This window comes from Hipposideros armiger, unplaced genomic scaffold (genome assembly GCF_001890085.2).
Source record: "Hipposideros armiger isolate ML-2016 unplaced genomic scaffold, ASM189008v1 scaffold_120, whole genome shotgun sequence".
In the NCBI taxonomy this organism is placed as follows: domain Eukaryota; kingdom Metazoa; phylum Chordata; class Mammalia; order Chiroptera; family Hipposideridae; genus Hipposideros; species Hipposideros armiger.
In genome coordinates, this window is record NW_017731470.1 from 1,324,300 (window position 1) to 1,342,502 (window position 18,203).

General features: G+C 35.7%; 1 protein-coding gene across 2 annotated transcripts in view; it reads left to right on the plus strand.

Annotated features, from left to right (window-relative positions):
* Nucleotides 1–17,704, plus strand: part of PEX7 (peroxisomal biogenesis factor 7) — a 68,227-nt gene extending 50,523 nt beyond the window's left edge. For both annotated transcript variants that reach the window (XM_019648140.1, XM_019648141.1), the window contains exons 9-10: nt 1,337–1,436; nt 17,244–17,704. In XM_019648140.1, coding sequence (XP_019503685.1) covers nt 1,337–1,436; nt 17,244–17,312 — 169 coding nt within the window. In that variant the 3' untranslated portion in view covers nt 17,313–17,704. The remainder of the gene's footprint in view (nt 1–1,336; nt 1,437–17,243) is intronic.
* The last annotated feature ends 499 nt before the right edge of the window (nt 17,705–18,203 follow it).

An 18,203-nucleotide genomic window follows, 5' to 3' on the forward strand; every position in this document is an offset into this window, starting at 1 on the left:
CAAATATTACAAATCAGTGAATAACCATGTTTTAGAAATGAAATTACACAATTACATATTTACTTTTGCTTATATAAACATTATCAAGATCTAGAAAATTAGATTGCAGTACAATTCACTGTCTCTAGACCCAAAGGAACAAATACGCAAAAGCAGTGGAGACCACTAGTATGATTTATCAGAAGGACTGCAGCTTCTTCCCTCATTTGTTTGAACAGGCAAATTTTCAAAAATAAAATCACTCTCCTTAAATATTTTGTAGATTTCAGTAAACTGAAAAATGAGCTGTCTGTTCATTGTTTCTCTGGTACCACACAGTGGATTACCCATAGCAACAGTCCTTTGCAAACTTAATAAGACCAACTCTGTATTTATTAGGAGAATAATGCCTCCAGGTTAAACAAACTGACTGTTGGTTTTGTGTATTTACTCTCTTTCAAAGAGATCTGCTAACGCTTTGGTGTGTTCCATGTTGTGCATCATTAGGGAGTCTGAGTTGGAGTATGACTCTATGATTCTGAATGTACCATTTTCCTGGTGTGTTCAGAGTCAGATAAAAAAGATGATGAGCGAAGAAAGCTGTAGAAATAAAGTACTATTTTGTGTATTGAAAATAGGGTCAAATTCTTCTCTATCCATTAGAAATTGGATATGTTACGGTAAATATTACCATGCCTAGTCTATAGAGGATAAATAGAATACTTAATATTGGCCCAGGAAAACACAGTTCAGTTTTCCTTTACTTTAGAAATTACATTGATATAGAATCTATAAGAAAGGCTGTGCCTCAAAAAAAAAAAAGATTAAGAATTATAGAGATTTTCATAAGAGAACCAATTCTTTTTAAAGAATTTGAATTGCTGTTGAAATGTAAATTAAACCTAAGATCTTTTCATGTCAGTCATTGAGAAATGAAGTAGTATTTCAAACCACAAAATGTTAGAGTTCATATATTCCAATATCCTTATTTTACAGCCTTGAATGCTTTTAGAAATTGCTATAAAAGCCTAGTGTCTTTCATCTCAAATGTCCTTGTGCAATATAAAAAAATTAACTAAAACTTGTTAAGTTCCCATCCTACAAGGTATACTAATGGGAATATAATAATCTTTTAAAGGGTAGAATGATTAATAATTCCATTGTTTAATATAATAGAATGGAGTATATTTTCTTCTTTATTAGATATTTAATGTAGATCAGTAGTGGGGCTCTGCATTTATGAATTGGTTGAAACTATTTTGATAAAATCTTTGCTATGTTAAATATCTGTTCTTTCTTAGATAAGTTTTTTGGTAGTTTTGACACTTCAATTATTTCTTTTTGTTTATATTCACAGGTTCTGGAACTTTTCAAAGCCTGACCCTCTTCTCGAAATAGTGGAACATCATACAGAGTTTACTTGTGGTTTAGATTTAAGTCTTCAGAGTCCTACTCAGGTAATGGATGTGATCTCCCGATGTTTTTCCTGCCCGTACAGTTCACAGATAGTCCTGTGTGTGGCATGTGTTGCTTTTATGAACAAAATTGTTACCTTTAGGAAAGAGCAAAGTAATCATCCTGATCTTATTTGCTGTAAACTTGAGCATTTGAAATACTAGGGAAAAAGAGGTATCAGAAACTAAACAAACCTTTCTTCTCTTGAAAGACTGACTTTTCTGAGAGGAAGAGGAACTTTCCCCAAAAGTATTGTGCCTGAAATGTTGAAGGCTGTGAATAGACCTCTCCCAATGGAAAGGGGGACAAGAGAAAAATGGAATGGGGAAGGATTGTCCCTAGAGGTTGGTGGGAATCGAGAGTGTGTGGTTCTATATAGATTCATCTGTGCCACTAAATTGTTTAATTGAGATGATGAACAGGTCATTTCCCTCTCAGGACTGTCACTCTCATCTCCACACCCTGTATTGAAAGAGGGTTCAGATGGGGGACAAAGTAAAAGAGAATGGCTACTGTTTTAATTAATAAACTTTGTATTTTCCCCTTTTTAGCCTCTTGAGGACTTGAGAGTTTAAATACTTAGGTTTTGGGTTTTTTTTAAAGCCATTTCAGTTTTGGAAACTTAGGTCAAGGGTTTCCTTTTCTCCACATCCACCCCAACACTTGTTATTTCTTGTTTTTTTGATGATAGCCATTCTAACAGGTGTGAGGTGATATCTCATTGTGGTTTTGATTTGCATGTGATTAGTGATGTTGAGCACCTTTTCATGTACTTGTTGACTATCTGTATGTGTTCTTTGGGAAAATGACTATTCACATCTCTTGCCCATTTTTTAATCAGATTGATTTTTTGCTGTTGAGTTTTACAAGTTCTTTATTATTTTGGATATTAACCCTTTATCATATATATAATTTGCAAGTCTTGTCTCCCATTCATATAATAATAATAAAGGCCACATAAGAAACACCCACAGCTCACATCATACTCAATGGTGAAAGATAGGAAGCTTTTCCTCTAAGATCAGAAATAAGACAAGGATGCTTGCTTTCATCATTTCTATTCAATATAGTATTATTGGAAGTCCTAGCCAGAGCAATTAGTCAAAAGAAAGAAATAAAAGGCATCTAAACTAGGAGGGAAGAAGTAAAATTATCTCTGTTCTCAGATGACATGATCTTATATAGGGAAACCTTTAAATGGAACCATTTCAACAATTACATTAAATATAAATGGTCTAAAACATCCAAATTAAAAGACATTAAAAGTGATAAATATACAAGAGACTTTGAGAAACTCACTAGGGCACGATTTTGTGACTTACTGGATTGGAGATTTAAAGAAGAGATTTTCCTAAGTCCAAAATGTAGGATTCAGTTACTTTCTCTATACTTTTCAGTGATGAGTTTGTACTATTCTTCTCCCTATAAATTTATCTTTAAAAGTTTATTCTTTTTCTCCGTTTTATTTATATTCGGTTTTAAACTTTCCTTTTGATCTAAGATGATGATTTCAACCAATATTTTTTTCACATATCTAACATTGACACATTTGAACACAAACATTTGTATTGTTTATATAAATAATTTATGTTTTTACCAAGAAACATTAAACTCCTTTCTAAAGGAGATAAGAATCGAGTTCTTGGTGTATCTCCCTATTTTTCTCTCACTTATTTTATTTCAGTTATATTGCTATGTAACAAACGCCCCTGCAATTGGTGATTTAAACAATTTCCTGCACTCACAAGTCTGTGAGTCAGTAATTTGGGCTGGGGTTAGCCAAGTAGTTCTTCTCTTGGTCTCACCTGAGGTCACTTGTGTGACTCCAGTCATCAGGTGGCTTAACTAAAGTTGGGTGGTCTAAGATGGCCTCACTCACATGTCTAGAATATAGTGCTGGTTGTCTTCTGAACTATGTATCTCCAGATGAGCCCAGGCTTCTTCACTTAGCTGATGTAGATTTCTAAGAGGGTGAGAGCAAATGCGGCAAGGTATCTTCAGGGCTAGACTTGGAAGTCATACAACATCCCCTCTGAAGTGAAGCAAGTCACAAGGCCAGCCAGATTCAAAGAGTGAGAAAGAGGCTTCACCTCTTTTTTTGTTTGTTTTAATTTTATTGGGGAACACTCATGGTCACATTGGTTACACATTACTTTCATGCTACAATGGCATAGTTGACTCTTTTCAGGAGGTTGCAGCTCACAGTGGCCCATGCGGATATCTAACCGGCAACCTTGGTGTCATCAGCACCACGCTCTAACCAACTGAGCTAACCGGCCACCCTGAGACTCCACCTCTTGATAGGAGTAGCCACAAAGAATTTGTAGTTGTCTAAAATCTACCACATTAACTTTGTTGGTATAGTTATTAGTTTATTTTTGGCATATTGATCCTTTATTCTCACAATATGTGGTCAAGTTTACTGATTGCATGTTAATTTCACCCTTTGTTCATAGTTTATTTTCTTAGAAAGTAATTTTTCTGTCACTTTTTAGAAAGTAAGTACCTTTCAATCTGCTTTCAAAAACGTGTCTCTTGTGGTGATCTTAACAGCTGTAGGACATTGCTGATGTTACTTTAGGGCCCTGTGTTTTAATATATTATCTATCTTAAAAGGAGATTTAGCTGAGTTCTTGTATTTATAATTCTTTTTTCTTTTTAGCTTCTCCCTTCATAGAGATCTGAAAAATGAGATCCAAAGGCATTCTTACATTACACCTCCTTTCTTCTTGACAGAATGTAAGATCTTGTCTTTAAAGGTTTAAGACTTGACAAATAAGTGTCTGGGGTCATTCTTTAAGAATAATTGCTGAGAAAATCTTTATGCCCTCTCTTGTTAACCAGACTGAAGTTATCTTTCACTTCAGAAAATTGTTCTTTGATTTTTTCCCCCTCTGATCATGAGTTGTACAGTCCTGGCATTTTCTCTTTTCTCTCTTATCCTTATTATTTCTAAATTGGATACTTTTTTCTATTTTTTAGGTGTATGACTCTAGACCTGTAATATACCCATTTGTATAATTGGGATTTTCTGTATTAATGTATTTTTAGAATTCTTGACTTTTGCTCTGCAGTATCAACTGCTCTTTCAAATGCTCACAGATATTTAGTATTTATAAGCTGGGTACAGGTTTACATATTGTTACACATTTCTTTTGGGAGATAGTTGTCTTTTAAAGTAGAAATTATTCATTCATTCCAGGATATCACCTCTCTATGTTTAATAAAATTTATCTTTTTTCTCCATGTTGAAATTGGGAAATTACATATGAAAGAGAGAAAAAAGATTCTCACCACTCCAGCAAGAACCTCTGTTATACCATATTAATGTTTCTTTTCAGTCCTTTTTTTTAAAAAAAATTTTAATTAAAAAGTGTAACACTCATGTTGGAAAAATGCACAGATTTTAAGTGTACAGATCAATAAGGTATCAAGAAGTGACCATGCTCATGTACCTATCACTCAGATTAAGATACAGAACACTACCAGCATCCCAGGAGCCCTCTCATGCTCCCTCAATATCTCACCTCCTCCCGTCTTCCCAAAGGTGAAACTCTTCCATTTGTTTTCTGTATGTGTGCATATTTTTCATAGTTGTAGTTACACTACATATAAGAATTTTTCTTCTGGGACTCCCAAAATGCTTGGTAAACATAATCTTTAATGGATGAATATCCTAGTCTAGCCATGCTAAGAACATGTAGGGATCTTTACTTAAAATAGGGTAGAAGAAATTTTGTATATTTTCATATTGTTTGGTGGAAGACGCTTAGATTTGATTCTGATTTAAACTAGTTTTTGAGATATGTTTTTAAAAGTATCATTAGCTTTGTTGATGTTTTAGCAAAAAACTATTAGGTATCATTTAAAATTCAGCTTATGTTTTGATTCAGATCCTTATTCCCACAATCTTAGATGTCAGGTTTAGAGGTTGACAGTAGATAACATTTTAAGTTTCTCAGTATGAGATTGGAAAATTAGATTTTAGAAGAGGGCTAGCATTGTTAGTAGTTAGGATATCTGTGCCCTGTGCACTTTGTATCTGAGGGGATATTTTCTGCATCTGTCACACAGACTAGCTTTGGACTTAGAAAGAACATGTGCCAGAAGCATCCAGTGTCCTCAGGCATTAGTCTCTGCTGTTTCCTCTTTGATGCTTTCATAATTGTATAATTTTTAGCTTAAAATTATATAACAAGTCCTTTTTTTGCCCCAGCCATAAAACATTCCCCAGACGCAGCTCTGTAGGATCTTGGTGTGCTCCTGAAGTGGATGTGTTCAGCCTGCGTCTACTGCCCTCTGCCCTCCACGGACAGCCCCAGCAGTGATAGTTTCCATAATTATCGACACCTGAGCCTCAGGCGCCTCTGCCTCTGAGCTCCCAGTCCAGAATCACTCACTGTCCCACTCATTTCCCTTGTTCTGGACTACAGAGCATTACTTCGAAAAACCAAGCAAAAATGTTGACTTGCCACACTACAAACTAAAACTGTATTTGCGCTCTTGGTCCTACTCAACTTACCATTAAAGTCTTTTTGATTTTCTAGCCCATTCTCCACAAAATCTTTTCTCAACCATCTGCAATATCATTAACGCTCTAGACATTTTACGTTTCCTCCTACTTTACTGTAAAAATAGACTAGAATGAATATCTTCTTCCATCTCTGTCCCCTTCAAAATATTTGTGTTCTATCTCTGTTTTCCCTCTTTCCAGTGGGTTTCTAATTTTCTCACTGGCTTCCTCATCCAGGTCTTCATTTCCACTCTTATCCACTGTGTTTTAGATCTTCAGTCAGTTCTTTTCTCTATTTTCAAAGCTCATTGAACTCCGCTGTCTTATCTCCCTACTAGTAAACTCTGTTCCTGCTCTATTACTAGACATCTAGAACTTCCTCTTGAAGTTCTGTTGTCTTCTGTTATTAAACATCTGCATCTTCCCCTTGAAGCTGTCATTTAACTATAGGCCAGTGATGCTTGACTGATTTATCCAATTGCCTTTACTGTGTGATCTGAATAGTTGTCTTGCTTTTCTCCCAGTATTCCTAACCTGGTCAGTTGATGGCATGATGGGCCAGACTGGAGACCTGGGAGGTCATCCTAGTTCTCTTGTCTCTCTGCATCCCTAAATTCAACTGGACATTACCTTCATGAATTCCTCCTCACCAATGCCTCTAAAATCTGGACCATGTCCTTCTAGCTCCTCTACCTTAGATAAGCATTTATTTAGTACCTCTGCCATAGATTACTGCAGTAATCTCCAGCTCATCTCTAAGCTCTTACCATCATTCCATTGATTTTTTTCAATACTGCTTCAGGGGAGAGCTTTCCATAATGCAAATCTGATCTTGTTAGCCTTTGAACCTGAAATATATCAGTGGTCCCATTAAAGACATCAGGAACAAAATGAGAATTACTACCATCACCACTGTTAATCAGTATGGTTCTAAAAACTGTAGCTAGCTAGTAATACAAGAAAACAAAGTAGAATATAAATATTTTTTATGTAGGAAATTTTATCATTATTTCTACTTCATGTGATTGTCAAATGTTCTAATCCAAGAACATCAACTTTAAACCTATTAAAAATAATAAGAGTTCAATAAGATAAGTAAAAATAATTATTCAAAAATGAATTCCATGTAGGTACCAGTAATTATTAGTTACAAAATAAAATTGGAAAAACTACCTTTAGATGGCAACAACTCTGCGTGTGTGTATAGGATACACGGAGGTATAAATTTTTTTTAATGTGCAGGACTGTACATAAAGAAAATTATATAACGTTAGAAAAGACTGCAATAAACGAACAGACATATGTTCCTGCAACAGAATACATTTTTTTCTATTGCTTCCATTTTTTTAGGTGTTTCTCATCTAATGCAGATATTACTGTTGTTTCCTCACAGTCTTTCTCTTTTTGGAACTCATGATCAGACACTCCTGTGATTCTCTTTACCTACTCTGACCTTTAACTGTATGAGTTACATGTCAGTTTTAACTTACAAATCAATACAGTTAAATTGTCATCTTTATCATGTCATCTCAGAAACCTTTAATAGGCAGACTGTTACCTTCAGGTCAGAGTCTGAACTTTTAATCTTGCTTTTAAGATTCAATATAATATATTATTTTCTAATTATATTTCTCACCATCCTATGAAATCCCTCTAATACACACCAATTATATTTTATTATCTGTCATCTTCATGTTTTTGCCACTGTTTTTCTTGCTCTTCTCCCTCATCCCCCAACTTCTGCCTATACAAAGTATTTCTGTCTTTCAAAGCCCAGGACAAGTTCTTCTCTTCACTCCTTTTTTGCTTTAGGAAATATTTGAGTGTCAATTATGTGCCAGAAGATATATAGGAAATTGATGAAAACTACCTGATGTATATGTACTAAGTAAATACTGAATGAATGAATGAATGAATGAATGCAGAGGATTTTAGTATATTAGTCAACTCTTTCTTTACTTTTACTTAAACTCCATAATGATCAACATAATAAGCCATGTTCTCTGTAGTCATTTCCTACTGTAAGCTGGTTGAGTAAGTAAAACATGGTCTTACTTTAGCCTGTAATTTAATAACAATGCAACATAATGACTGGGCTGCATTTTCAAAATTTAGTGTTGGCTGTTATGATTTCTTTCATTCTCTCTACATCCTTCTGCCTGTTTCTCTTGTTCATTTTTGCTAATTAGGCCATATGTCGTACAGATAATTACAGTAGATTGAAAAAGTTTCCCAGGGGCAAAAGCAATTTTCCACTAAATTGAGAGAAAAGGATATAATGATAGATAGGAAATGAAAAACTTGTCAATACTATAAATCTCTTAATGGGTTAGTAGGAATTCTTTGTTATATTAACAGCCATATTAAGTCATGTAAAATAAATTACCTTATCAGTAGCATGTATAAACATTTTAATAAAATGGAGAGACTTGATAAAATTAATGAATATAAATTCATTTTCTAAGTTACACGAGTATTTAAAGTCTGGTGTTTTCATTGTTTCTTTTTCCAAAATTTGCATTTGTAGGACCATTATTATTGAGGATGTTCTGTAACAAGTCTTATTTGATCAACTAATGATAAATTTTTATTATAAACAACTTATTCCCTGGATTTGTTTCTTTAATATCCTTGGGTCTACTGTAGAATGTATCTATTCTAGTACTTTGTACATATGAAATGCTGGAACATTTGTTTAATACAGTTGCTCTCAAGCATTACATGTGTGACAGTGTCATGATGTATACGTCCTAGCTATATTTAGAAATTAATGGTCTATATTAATAAATAATAAATTTCTATTCCGCCCTTCAAGAATGCTTCATTATATGTTTTAAAGAAACTGACATATTAGGGCAATAGCAAAAAAATTTATATTTATTAGTGTGCTTATTCTTAAAGCTTAGAAACATCTATTGTGCTATTAAAAGAGAAAATGGAATAACTAAAAATAGACCTTATATGAAATCTTAACTGTATTAGTTTAGTTACTTGTCACTACCCTAGAACATAGCAACTTTTCAAAATAATAATGGAAAAGATTGATTCTACCTCGAAGTTTTTAATTAAGTAAAATATTACATTTGACAAGTCATTTTTCCTATAATGTTGGTAATTTTGATTCTGCGTTTTAATGAAAAGATGTGCATTTTGATCTCAGGTTAAAGGAAATCCAGAGGGCATAATGTACTACAGCAGGGGCTTGCAGGCTAAGAAATAAATTTCCTACCGGAAACTCCTCGGGCAGAAGAGGTAGAGCCTGGAGGCCTCCACCCCCGTCATGTTCACGTGCACGTTCCCGCTCCCGGTAAGGGGAGCAGGTCAAAGAGAGGCTTTGGCAGCCAGCCTTCAAGAAACCCTAGACGGGAGTCAGTCTGGAGTCAGAGAAAAGCTTCTCTCAAAAGATTAAGAGTTTTATCAGAGGAGTTATAATGCAATTAAGTTGCCTTAAAGCTAGAACTTTTAGTTCTTCATTTATTCTTATTTGGTCCACTGCCTGGAACACTTTCCTTCTCTCCATCCGATGTCCCCACCCCACAAACAATAACAATAACCAAAGCTCTCTGGCCAAGGCATGCTCCTCCTGTAAGTCAGAGTGGGGAATACTTCCTCCTGAAAGCATGCACTGCCCTCACATTTGGTTTAGTGACACCCTCCCTACTTCTGCCGGACCCTGTAATTCCTCTGTCATCATGCAGGCCTCTGTTTACTTATCCATCTCACTGCGGGACTCCAGACCTGTGGGGACAGAGACCAGGACCATCAGATTCACTGTAGCATCCTCAGCATAGTCCTGACACAGAGGAGGGGGCTCAATAAATATTTGTTGGATAAATGGATGAATATAAGTATGTATGTATATACAAATTATGTTTTAGGTAGCTTTGTAGTGCAGAGAAATATTTGACCAACAGCTCCTGGAACATAAAAGAAAGCTCCCTGTGAAATCTAAGTAAGATTCATGCCACTCAGAATTCCCATATATCCCCCAAATCCCATGAAATCTGTTGCCTTTACCCAGATTTCTGACATTTCACCTGATTAGGGGCTCTTCACCATGTGTGAGACTCTACTCAAAATCTTTCAAGGAGGAAAACCACTGCTCATACATGGATTCATTCTTTCAGCAAGCACTTACTAAAGGTTTACTATATACAAAACACAAGGAATACAGATTTGATCAAGAGATATAATCGCTGACTCCAAAAAAAAATCCTTTTCAGGTTTAGTTATACAAAAGTGTTTACATCCATACGCAAATATTATTAGAAAACAGAAACTACGTTACCCAGCATGCCTTCATTTTCTCCTTAGTTTTCATACAACATAGAGCCTAATGTATTGTGCAAGTGTAATGTGTTCAGTTCTGATGCCTGAAATCTTTTGCTTCATTCGTTCCCTTTAGTACAGATTTATTTTTTAAAAACTGTATTTACTTTATTTGGCCCCACTTCAGCCCATTTAGAACTGAACAAGGTGAAAATCTCAAATAAAATAAATAAAAGTATTGTTATTAACCATAACTTAAATGATTAATAAAATTACCTCATGCTCATGTGTTTAAGTAGAAATTCTGGATACTGGCTTATGGAGAATAGAATCAGAAAGCTATAGAAACTTTTGGTTTAGAAATGCTTCAGTAGGGCTAGTGTTTTTCTTTAAAGATAGTTCAGCCATCTTTCTTCTTTCTTAGTTCTCCTCACAGTTCACTATCTTCCTACCACATATCAACCTACCAGAAACTTAGATTTTAAATAAAAATGTGAAAATATGGCATAAGGTGTTTTTTATTATATTAGTGGTAAATTAATCTCTTCTTGTTCCTCAAGAAAGGAATTCTTCCTTAAGAATATTTGAATCCTTTTAAGTTTTGAATTTCTTTTTAGTCAACAACAAAAATTCCTGCTTATAAAGCACTCCCAAAGAACTGCAGGTTAGGGCACATGACAAAATCCTAAGTAAGAAAATTGATATACATCCGAGGTTCTCAATTCTGACCACATCTTAGAATGTCCCCTAGCTGATTATAAGGTCCAGCTGGAGGGTGCTCTGGATTAACTTTTTGGAGTCAGGGGTTGAGAATCTGAAGTAAATTACTGATTTTCTCTCCCCTTCTCCAACAATGTTATGTTTATGGACTTTTTGAAGCCCACCCGTGGACCTGGGTTTAAAGACCCCAGGCTATAGGTCAACTCTAGGTGACAGCGATGAAACTGAACCCAGACCCCCACTCCGAGAACCACTGCTCTGAGGATGGGGACCAGCCACTGTGTCTGAACAAGCCCTCAAGGTGATTCTAATACACAGCAAACCTTGAGAACTACTGCCCTATAGACATGCCTGCAGGAAACTAATTTAATAATATGCTTTTGGTTTATGTGAGGGTTGAGCTGTTAATTTAAAAAATAGCCATATGAAACATGACTTTGTTTCTCTTATAAAGCCACTCTTTTGGCATTGAATGGTTGTAGTAATGGAGGCATATTTTACATTTCTCTTATAGTCAACTACTAGGAAACACTTTATCTCCCCTGATGAAGTGCTAGATTGATTGTGAAATTTGAATGTATCTTATATTATTGTTTGCCTTTTTCGCCTTTGCTGCCGGAAGGTACAGGGCTCAATTTCATGCCCAATTTTGGCAATTAATCTTAGTCTCTTTTTCCGGTGTAATTGTCTGCCCCTTCTCCCCATTTCATGTTTGTTCTTTAATGAAATGGCTTTTCTGTGACTGTGTTATCTCCTATGAGAAAGCAAGGGTTATTATGTTCCATAGAAATAATTGTTATCCTGTCGAGGCCAATAAGCTACATCCCTATATGTGGCCATGTTAAATGATAATTATCAAAATGGCAGTCATGCCTCCCATACAAATACAGCATGAACATGTGTCAAAGATTTTATGTAACTCATGATTTTTACAAGGAGCTTAAAGGAACCAAAGAACAGACACATATAGGTAGACAATTAATACTGAAATGAATTTAGTAATAGATACAAAAGTGGTCAGTATCCACAGGGCAGTAAAATGCAATGTTTGGAATCATCTCTTGGGGAGCAGGGCAGAGACATCAATTGCATCTCCACAGGACAACATTCATTTGCAACTTTAATGGATGAGAATCATTTGATTACTATCAGTTTTCTATAACTTTCAGAGTTGTAAAATAATCCAGTCAAAGACAGTGAAAGGCATAGACCCCTATAGAATCAGGTAACCCTGTGGGACCCTAGGGCAATGCCAGCATTCCACTGAAAGAACACCTAGCAACCTTTTCTGCTGATTGCAATCTTTTACAGTTTTTCCTGACAGCAAGGTAATGGGCAAAGAAGTGAGACCTCATATAGGAGACTGAAACTGAGAAAGAAGATCTCCAGCAGATGAGAAAGGAGATATCCTATTATCGGCTTCTCATTCTCTATCCTGAGTCTGGCCTTGAAGGAGTCTTCATGGCCTGGAGTCCCTTCCTGGGGATGGGAGAGAAAGATGGCTTCTGTCAGGAAGCAGCCAGTTGGGAGCTAAGAAAGATTCCTCTCTGTAACAAGCTAAAGAATGAATGGATCTCATGCTGTAACGCAGGCTATTTATTTGTGTGTAGTTCACTTATTTCTTTTGGTCTTTTTGTCAACCCCTAATTTTAACAAAGTCTATTTTTTTAATGCTTTTCAGTCTGGCCTCAGTTACACAGTAGGAAACATTCAAAAAGAGCCCTGTTTGACTCTGTCATAGAATGAAGTGGGAAGCAGTGCCCCCAGAGGCCACTGGGGCAGTGATGGTAATGAGCGAGAGCCCTCCGCCCAGCCCTGGGGACCACACAGACATCTTTCCTTACCAGGTAGACTCTCCAGTGCCTACCTTGGAGAAGCTGGAGCTCATTGTTAGTTCAGTAAAGTGCTTTTTTTTAATTATTATTATTATTATTGTAAGCTTTTTAAAACTTGTGCCACTAGATGGAGTTTAATTAGTTAATGGAGAAATATTTGCATTTATTTGAATCACTCTGTTCACCATTCTGAATCATTACAGTTTTAGGTCTTGCTTGTAGTACCAGTTAATTTAAGTATAGATTTATGGACATTTGCCGATTCAGTGGCCTTGACATTTGTTAGTTATTATAAGTTCTGAGTAAATAAGCTGGTTTTAAGAGTGCTGAATAAGGATTTAGAAACATAAGTTTATGGATACCTTATATTAGAAACCTAAGTCTTCTCTGGTTCTCTTCTTCATAATTGTTGACACTTAATATACAAAAGGCCTAGCACTTAAGAAAATATACATAGATAAGGCAAGGGCAAGTTAATGTAATGATCTTTGTGCCCCATGGTATAAAAACCTCTAACTGCAGGGTCAGGCAAATAATGAATATGAGTTTGCCTTTTATGAGGCACTATTTTTAGGGGACAGACAGCTTCAACAGATTTAGACTCTGGTCCAGCTCTGCCCCTGGAGTGTGAACATGAGAAAATGTTAATCTCTGCAGCCTTAACCTATAAAATGCGTTCTTTGAGCTAATATTTATTGAGTCATTGTTATGTTATATATAGCAAGACATGGTCCGTACCCTCAAAGAGCTGAGACACATGTGCCAGTAAATAAATACAGCTGAGTATTACAGATACTATGAAAGACTGCATGGAGGAAGCGATGCTTAAACTGCCTCTTCAGTGGAGAACTGCCATCTCCAGGCAGAGCTTGGCAAGAGGAAGAGGGACAGGGAGGGAGAAGAGAGGTTATTCAGGGAGGGGCTCAGTAAAAGCAAAAGCGGAGAGGCGTGCACAAGATGAGGCACGGATGTGAGGATGTGAGTGGGAGCCTGGTGCAGGGAGAAACCAAGAAGTAGGTTGCAACCAAACCTTGAACGGTCTGGTTTTTAATGCTTAAATTACCAGAGGGGAAGAGGGTTAGGGGAAAGGCAAAGTGGGTAAAGGGGGTCAAATATATGGTAACAGAAGGAAACTAGACTTGGGGTGGTAAGCATGCAATAGAGTATGCAGATGTCAAAATATAATGTACACCTGAAATTTATATAACATTATTAACCATTGTTACCTCAATAGATTTCATTTTTAAAAGTTTAACTGAAAGGCCTCTACTATTCTATGTAGCCTGGAGTCTGATCTAAAATATTATTGGTGAATGGTAAGGAGTTAGTATGTTCTAATTAATTTGAGTGGTTCTTGTATTCACAGTCAGTGACTGCCAGGTAATTAGACTAACCAAGGCTGCAGGTGCCCTTGTGTAACCTTCGGCCTTCATAGCCATTAAAAGGTAGAAAATAGAGTGCAAATGGCTTTGGTCAGAATCACTGCCTTGCTACTTCCTCCTTCATGTTACTACCTACATTCTTCTTTTCTTTTTTTATTATGGTAAATTTCAAATATATAAAAGTAAACATGAACAGTTTCAATAATTATCAACATTCTTGTTTTATTTATTCCTCTACTCACTTCCCATCCCTCATTCAATTATTATTATTGTCATTATTGTATTGTTCTTACTATTTTTAGGTAAAATTTACACCCATTGAAATGTATAAATCTTAAGATGTATGTTTTTGACAGATACACCTGTGTAATTTATATCCTATATCCTATCCAAATACAAGCATTTGCATCTCCTTCCCAAATTCCCTTTTGTCCCTTTCCAGTCTCTCCTTCAGCTGGAAATAAACATACATACATACATACATACATACCCTTGATTTTTTTTTTTACCTTAGATTAGTTTTGCCTATTTTGGAATTTACATAATGGAATCTCTTGTATGTACTCTTTTGTTTCTGGCTTCTTTTGCCCAGCTTATTATATGTGAGATTCATCCATATTGCTGAGCTTATCAGTCCTCTCGTTGTGCTGCTTAGCAGCATTCTGTTGTGTGCATTTATTACAATTTGTTAGCCATTCTTTTGTCAAGGGATATTTGGGTTGTGTTTTGTGCTGGTCTCAGCCTATGGATTGTAATGTGATGGCTTTAAATGTCTGGGGGCCACTCACCTGGGCCCCAGTGAGCTTCCCACAGACATCTCCCCTTTCTAAACTACTGTTATGACCTGACCGACCCTTGTGGTTTTCAAGTATGATCACAGTATCATATTAAGTATGATTTTAAGTATTGCCTTTCAGCAATAGCCATTAGGAAGCTTTGAAGAAAAATGAGTTGATTACTTACAGGACCCACAGCGGACAAGGCACATCAGGGGGCACATATACCTAGTTGTGTGGCTGGCTGTGTATTTAATGGAGATGGTCTTCGTTGAAGCAGATGCCTCTTTGAAGTGGATGCCTCATCAATCAAAGCTTGTCAGACACTTGCATCACCCAAAGAAAAGCCACCTGTCAGGGCTTACACATTGTTTCTAATTTTGTGCAATTGTGAATGAAGTTGCTATGGACATTCTTGTACAACATGTATCATAAACATGTTTTCATTTCTGTTGGGTAAGCTTCTAGGACTGGAATTACTGGGTCTAAAGATAGGTATATGTTTAACCTTAAAAGAAATGGCTAGTTTTCCAAAGTAGTTGCACCAGCTGTGTATGACGGTACAGCTGCTCACATTTGATAGTGTCTATCTTTAATTTTAGTCACTCTCGTGAGTATATAGTGGTATCTCATTATGGCTTTTATTTGCATTCCCTGATGCCTGATGGTGTTGAACATTTCTTTCATGTGCTTACTGGTCATTCATATATCTTTCTTTTTGTCTTTTAATAAACTGGGTCTCTAACTGGGTTGTCTTTTGATTGAGTTATAGTAGTTTTTATATGTTCTGGATACAAGTTCTTTGTCAGATGTGTATTTTTCTCCTACTCTGGCTTGTCTGTTCATTTTCTTACCAGTGTCTTTTGATGAGCAAAAGTTTTATTTTTGATTGAGTCTAAGTTACCAAATTTTTATGGTTATAGATTTCTGTGTCTTGTCTAAGAAATCTTTACATAACTTCAGATTGAGAATATATTCTCCTATGTTTTCTTCTGAAAAGCTTTATATCTTTAGCTTTTATATTTAGGACTGTGGTCCATCCACCTCAAATTAATTTTTGTTTATGGTGTGAAGTTGGAGTTGAGGTATATTTTTCTTTCCATATGGATATCCAATTCTAGCACCATTTTGAAGACACTCCCCCCCATTGAATTGTTTTGATACATTTGTTGAAAAGCAGTTATCCAAATATGAGGTCTATTCCTGAACTCTGTTCTATTCCTTTGATTTTATATATCTTTGTATCAATATTGCACTGTCTTAATTACTATAGTTTCATGGTAAGTCTTGAATCAGGTAGTATTAGTACAACTTTCTTGTTCTTTTTCAAGATTCTTTTGGCTGTTCTAGGTCCTCTGCATTTCCACATAAATGTCAAAAATCACCTTGTCCATTTTTATTAAAAAGCCTACAGGGATTATGAGTTGCATATTATTCTGGGGGAGAATTTTCTTCTTAACAATATTGAACCCATGAGCATAGTATATTTTCCCATTAATTAGGCCTTCTTTCATTTCACTCAGTGATATTTTAGTTTTTAGTGTAGATATTTTGCATGTCTTTTGTTAAATGTGTTGCTGAGTATTTTATTTGATGCTGTTGTAAATGGATTTAAAACTTTTTATTTAAAAACATGTTTCCTGCTAATATATAGAAATACAATACAATTAAATTTATATAATAATCTTATACCGAGACATTGCTACAGTTACCAATTTTTAACACAGCTCCTGAGCACCATGAACTTCCTTCCCTTTATGTTTGAAGATGGCTTTTTAGACTTGAATGTCCTTGTCTGTCATGTCCGCCCCTAAAAAAGGCCCAGTGTGAATGCCATGGCGTTTGTGAAGTGGTCTGACACTGCCCCAGCTGGATTGAAACAGTCCCTCCTAGGAGAGTCTCTATTAGAGAATTTTCCACTTCCAGTCATGAATGAGCCATTCTTTGAAGTCAGGAGCTGCTGTTCTTTATCTCGGCTCCATCCCCACAATACTGAACACCATGCATTGGTTCATGGTTTAGGATTGCTTCTTTCCAACATTTCTCTCAGGAAGTATAGGGAATTATGTAGCTCTGGGGTGGGGCAGGGCAGGGTGAGGAAATCCTTACAGGCAACTTCATTCAATGGAAACAGTCCCTGAAATAGATCTTAAGAAGGGCAAATAGACCTTTTATCAAAAAGGCATCCCTCTCTTCTTCCTATTTACAGGTATGTTTACTAGAGGATGATCTGCTACACGCTAAGCGACTTAGGCTTTTGCTGCCATTTTTGAATAGCTGTATATTATGTTTCCTCTTACTTTTTGTTTTCTAGGTGGCTGACTGTGCTTGGGATGAAACGATAAAGATATATGATCCTGTTTGTCTTACTGTGCCTGCTTGAGACACACAAAGAATATTGGTTGAAGAACTACTTAACAGGAAATAAATTTACTACTGATAACATAGTCATTATGCTTTTATATGCCATTCAGATTTCAAATTTTAAAAACTTACCCTGGACTGGTTGTGAGGCAGCTGATACAGACTTTGGCTCATCATTTAAGCCTGGTACATAGCCATATTTCTTAAAATCCTACGGAATAATTGATGTTATGGTATATCTTACAGTGTCTACGAAAATGTAACCTCTGTATTATAAAATGGATTAAAACATGGGCGATCATAGATTATATTGATAGTGATATATTTCATTTGTAATTTGTAATTTTTGATGTAAAATATAATCACTGTTGATAAAAATCAAAATAAACTGCATCTCTTGATCCTTTATTATTTTGTGACATCCCCAGCAAGATTGCTTTTTCTAATATAGTGTATATATTAATACAATGCTATATATATAATATAGCTATATCTATGGCTCAGGAACAGGGCTCTAATATAGATTTAACTTTTTCAACAGTTATTTATTGAGCACGTACTATGTGTTTAACACATAGACAATGATTCTAGGATGGCGTCATGCATTAAGAGCATGGAATGCTATGAGTTAAGAGCTTAGATTTTTTTTTTTTAGTTATTCAGTCTTTTTAGATATTGTACCTATGACCCTATATTTCTCTCTTTCTATTTCTCTACTATGATAACTTTTTTTTTTTTAAACAGGAAAACTGGTCACTGAACAAACATTCTTAGGTCCTACTAAGGTTTCAAGCAACTGCCCTTGAAACTAGCCCTACATAATGCTATCAGCCCTCTTCACTACCTCCCTAAGGCTCCTTGAAAGATCTCTAGGTGTTGATACCTCTAAAAAAGTAGTTTAAAAGAGAAA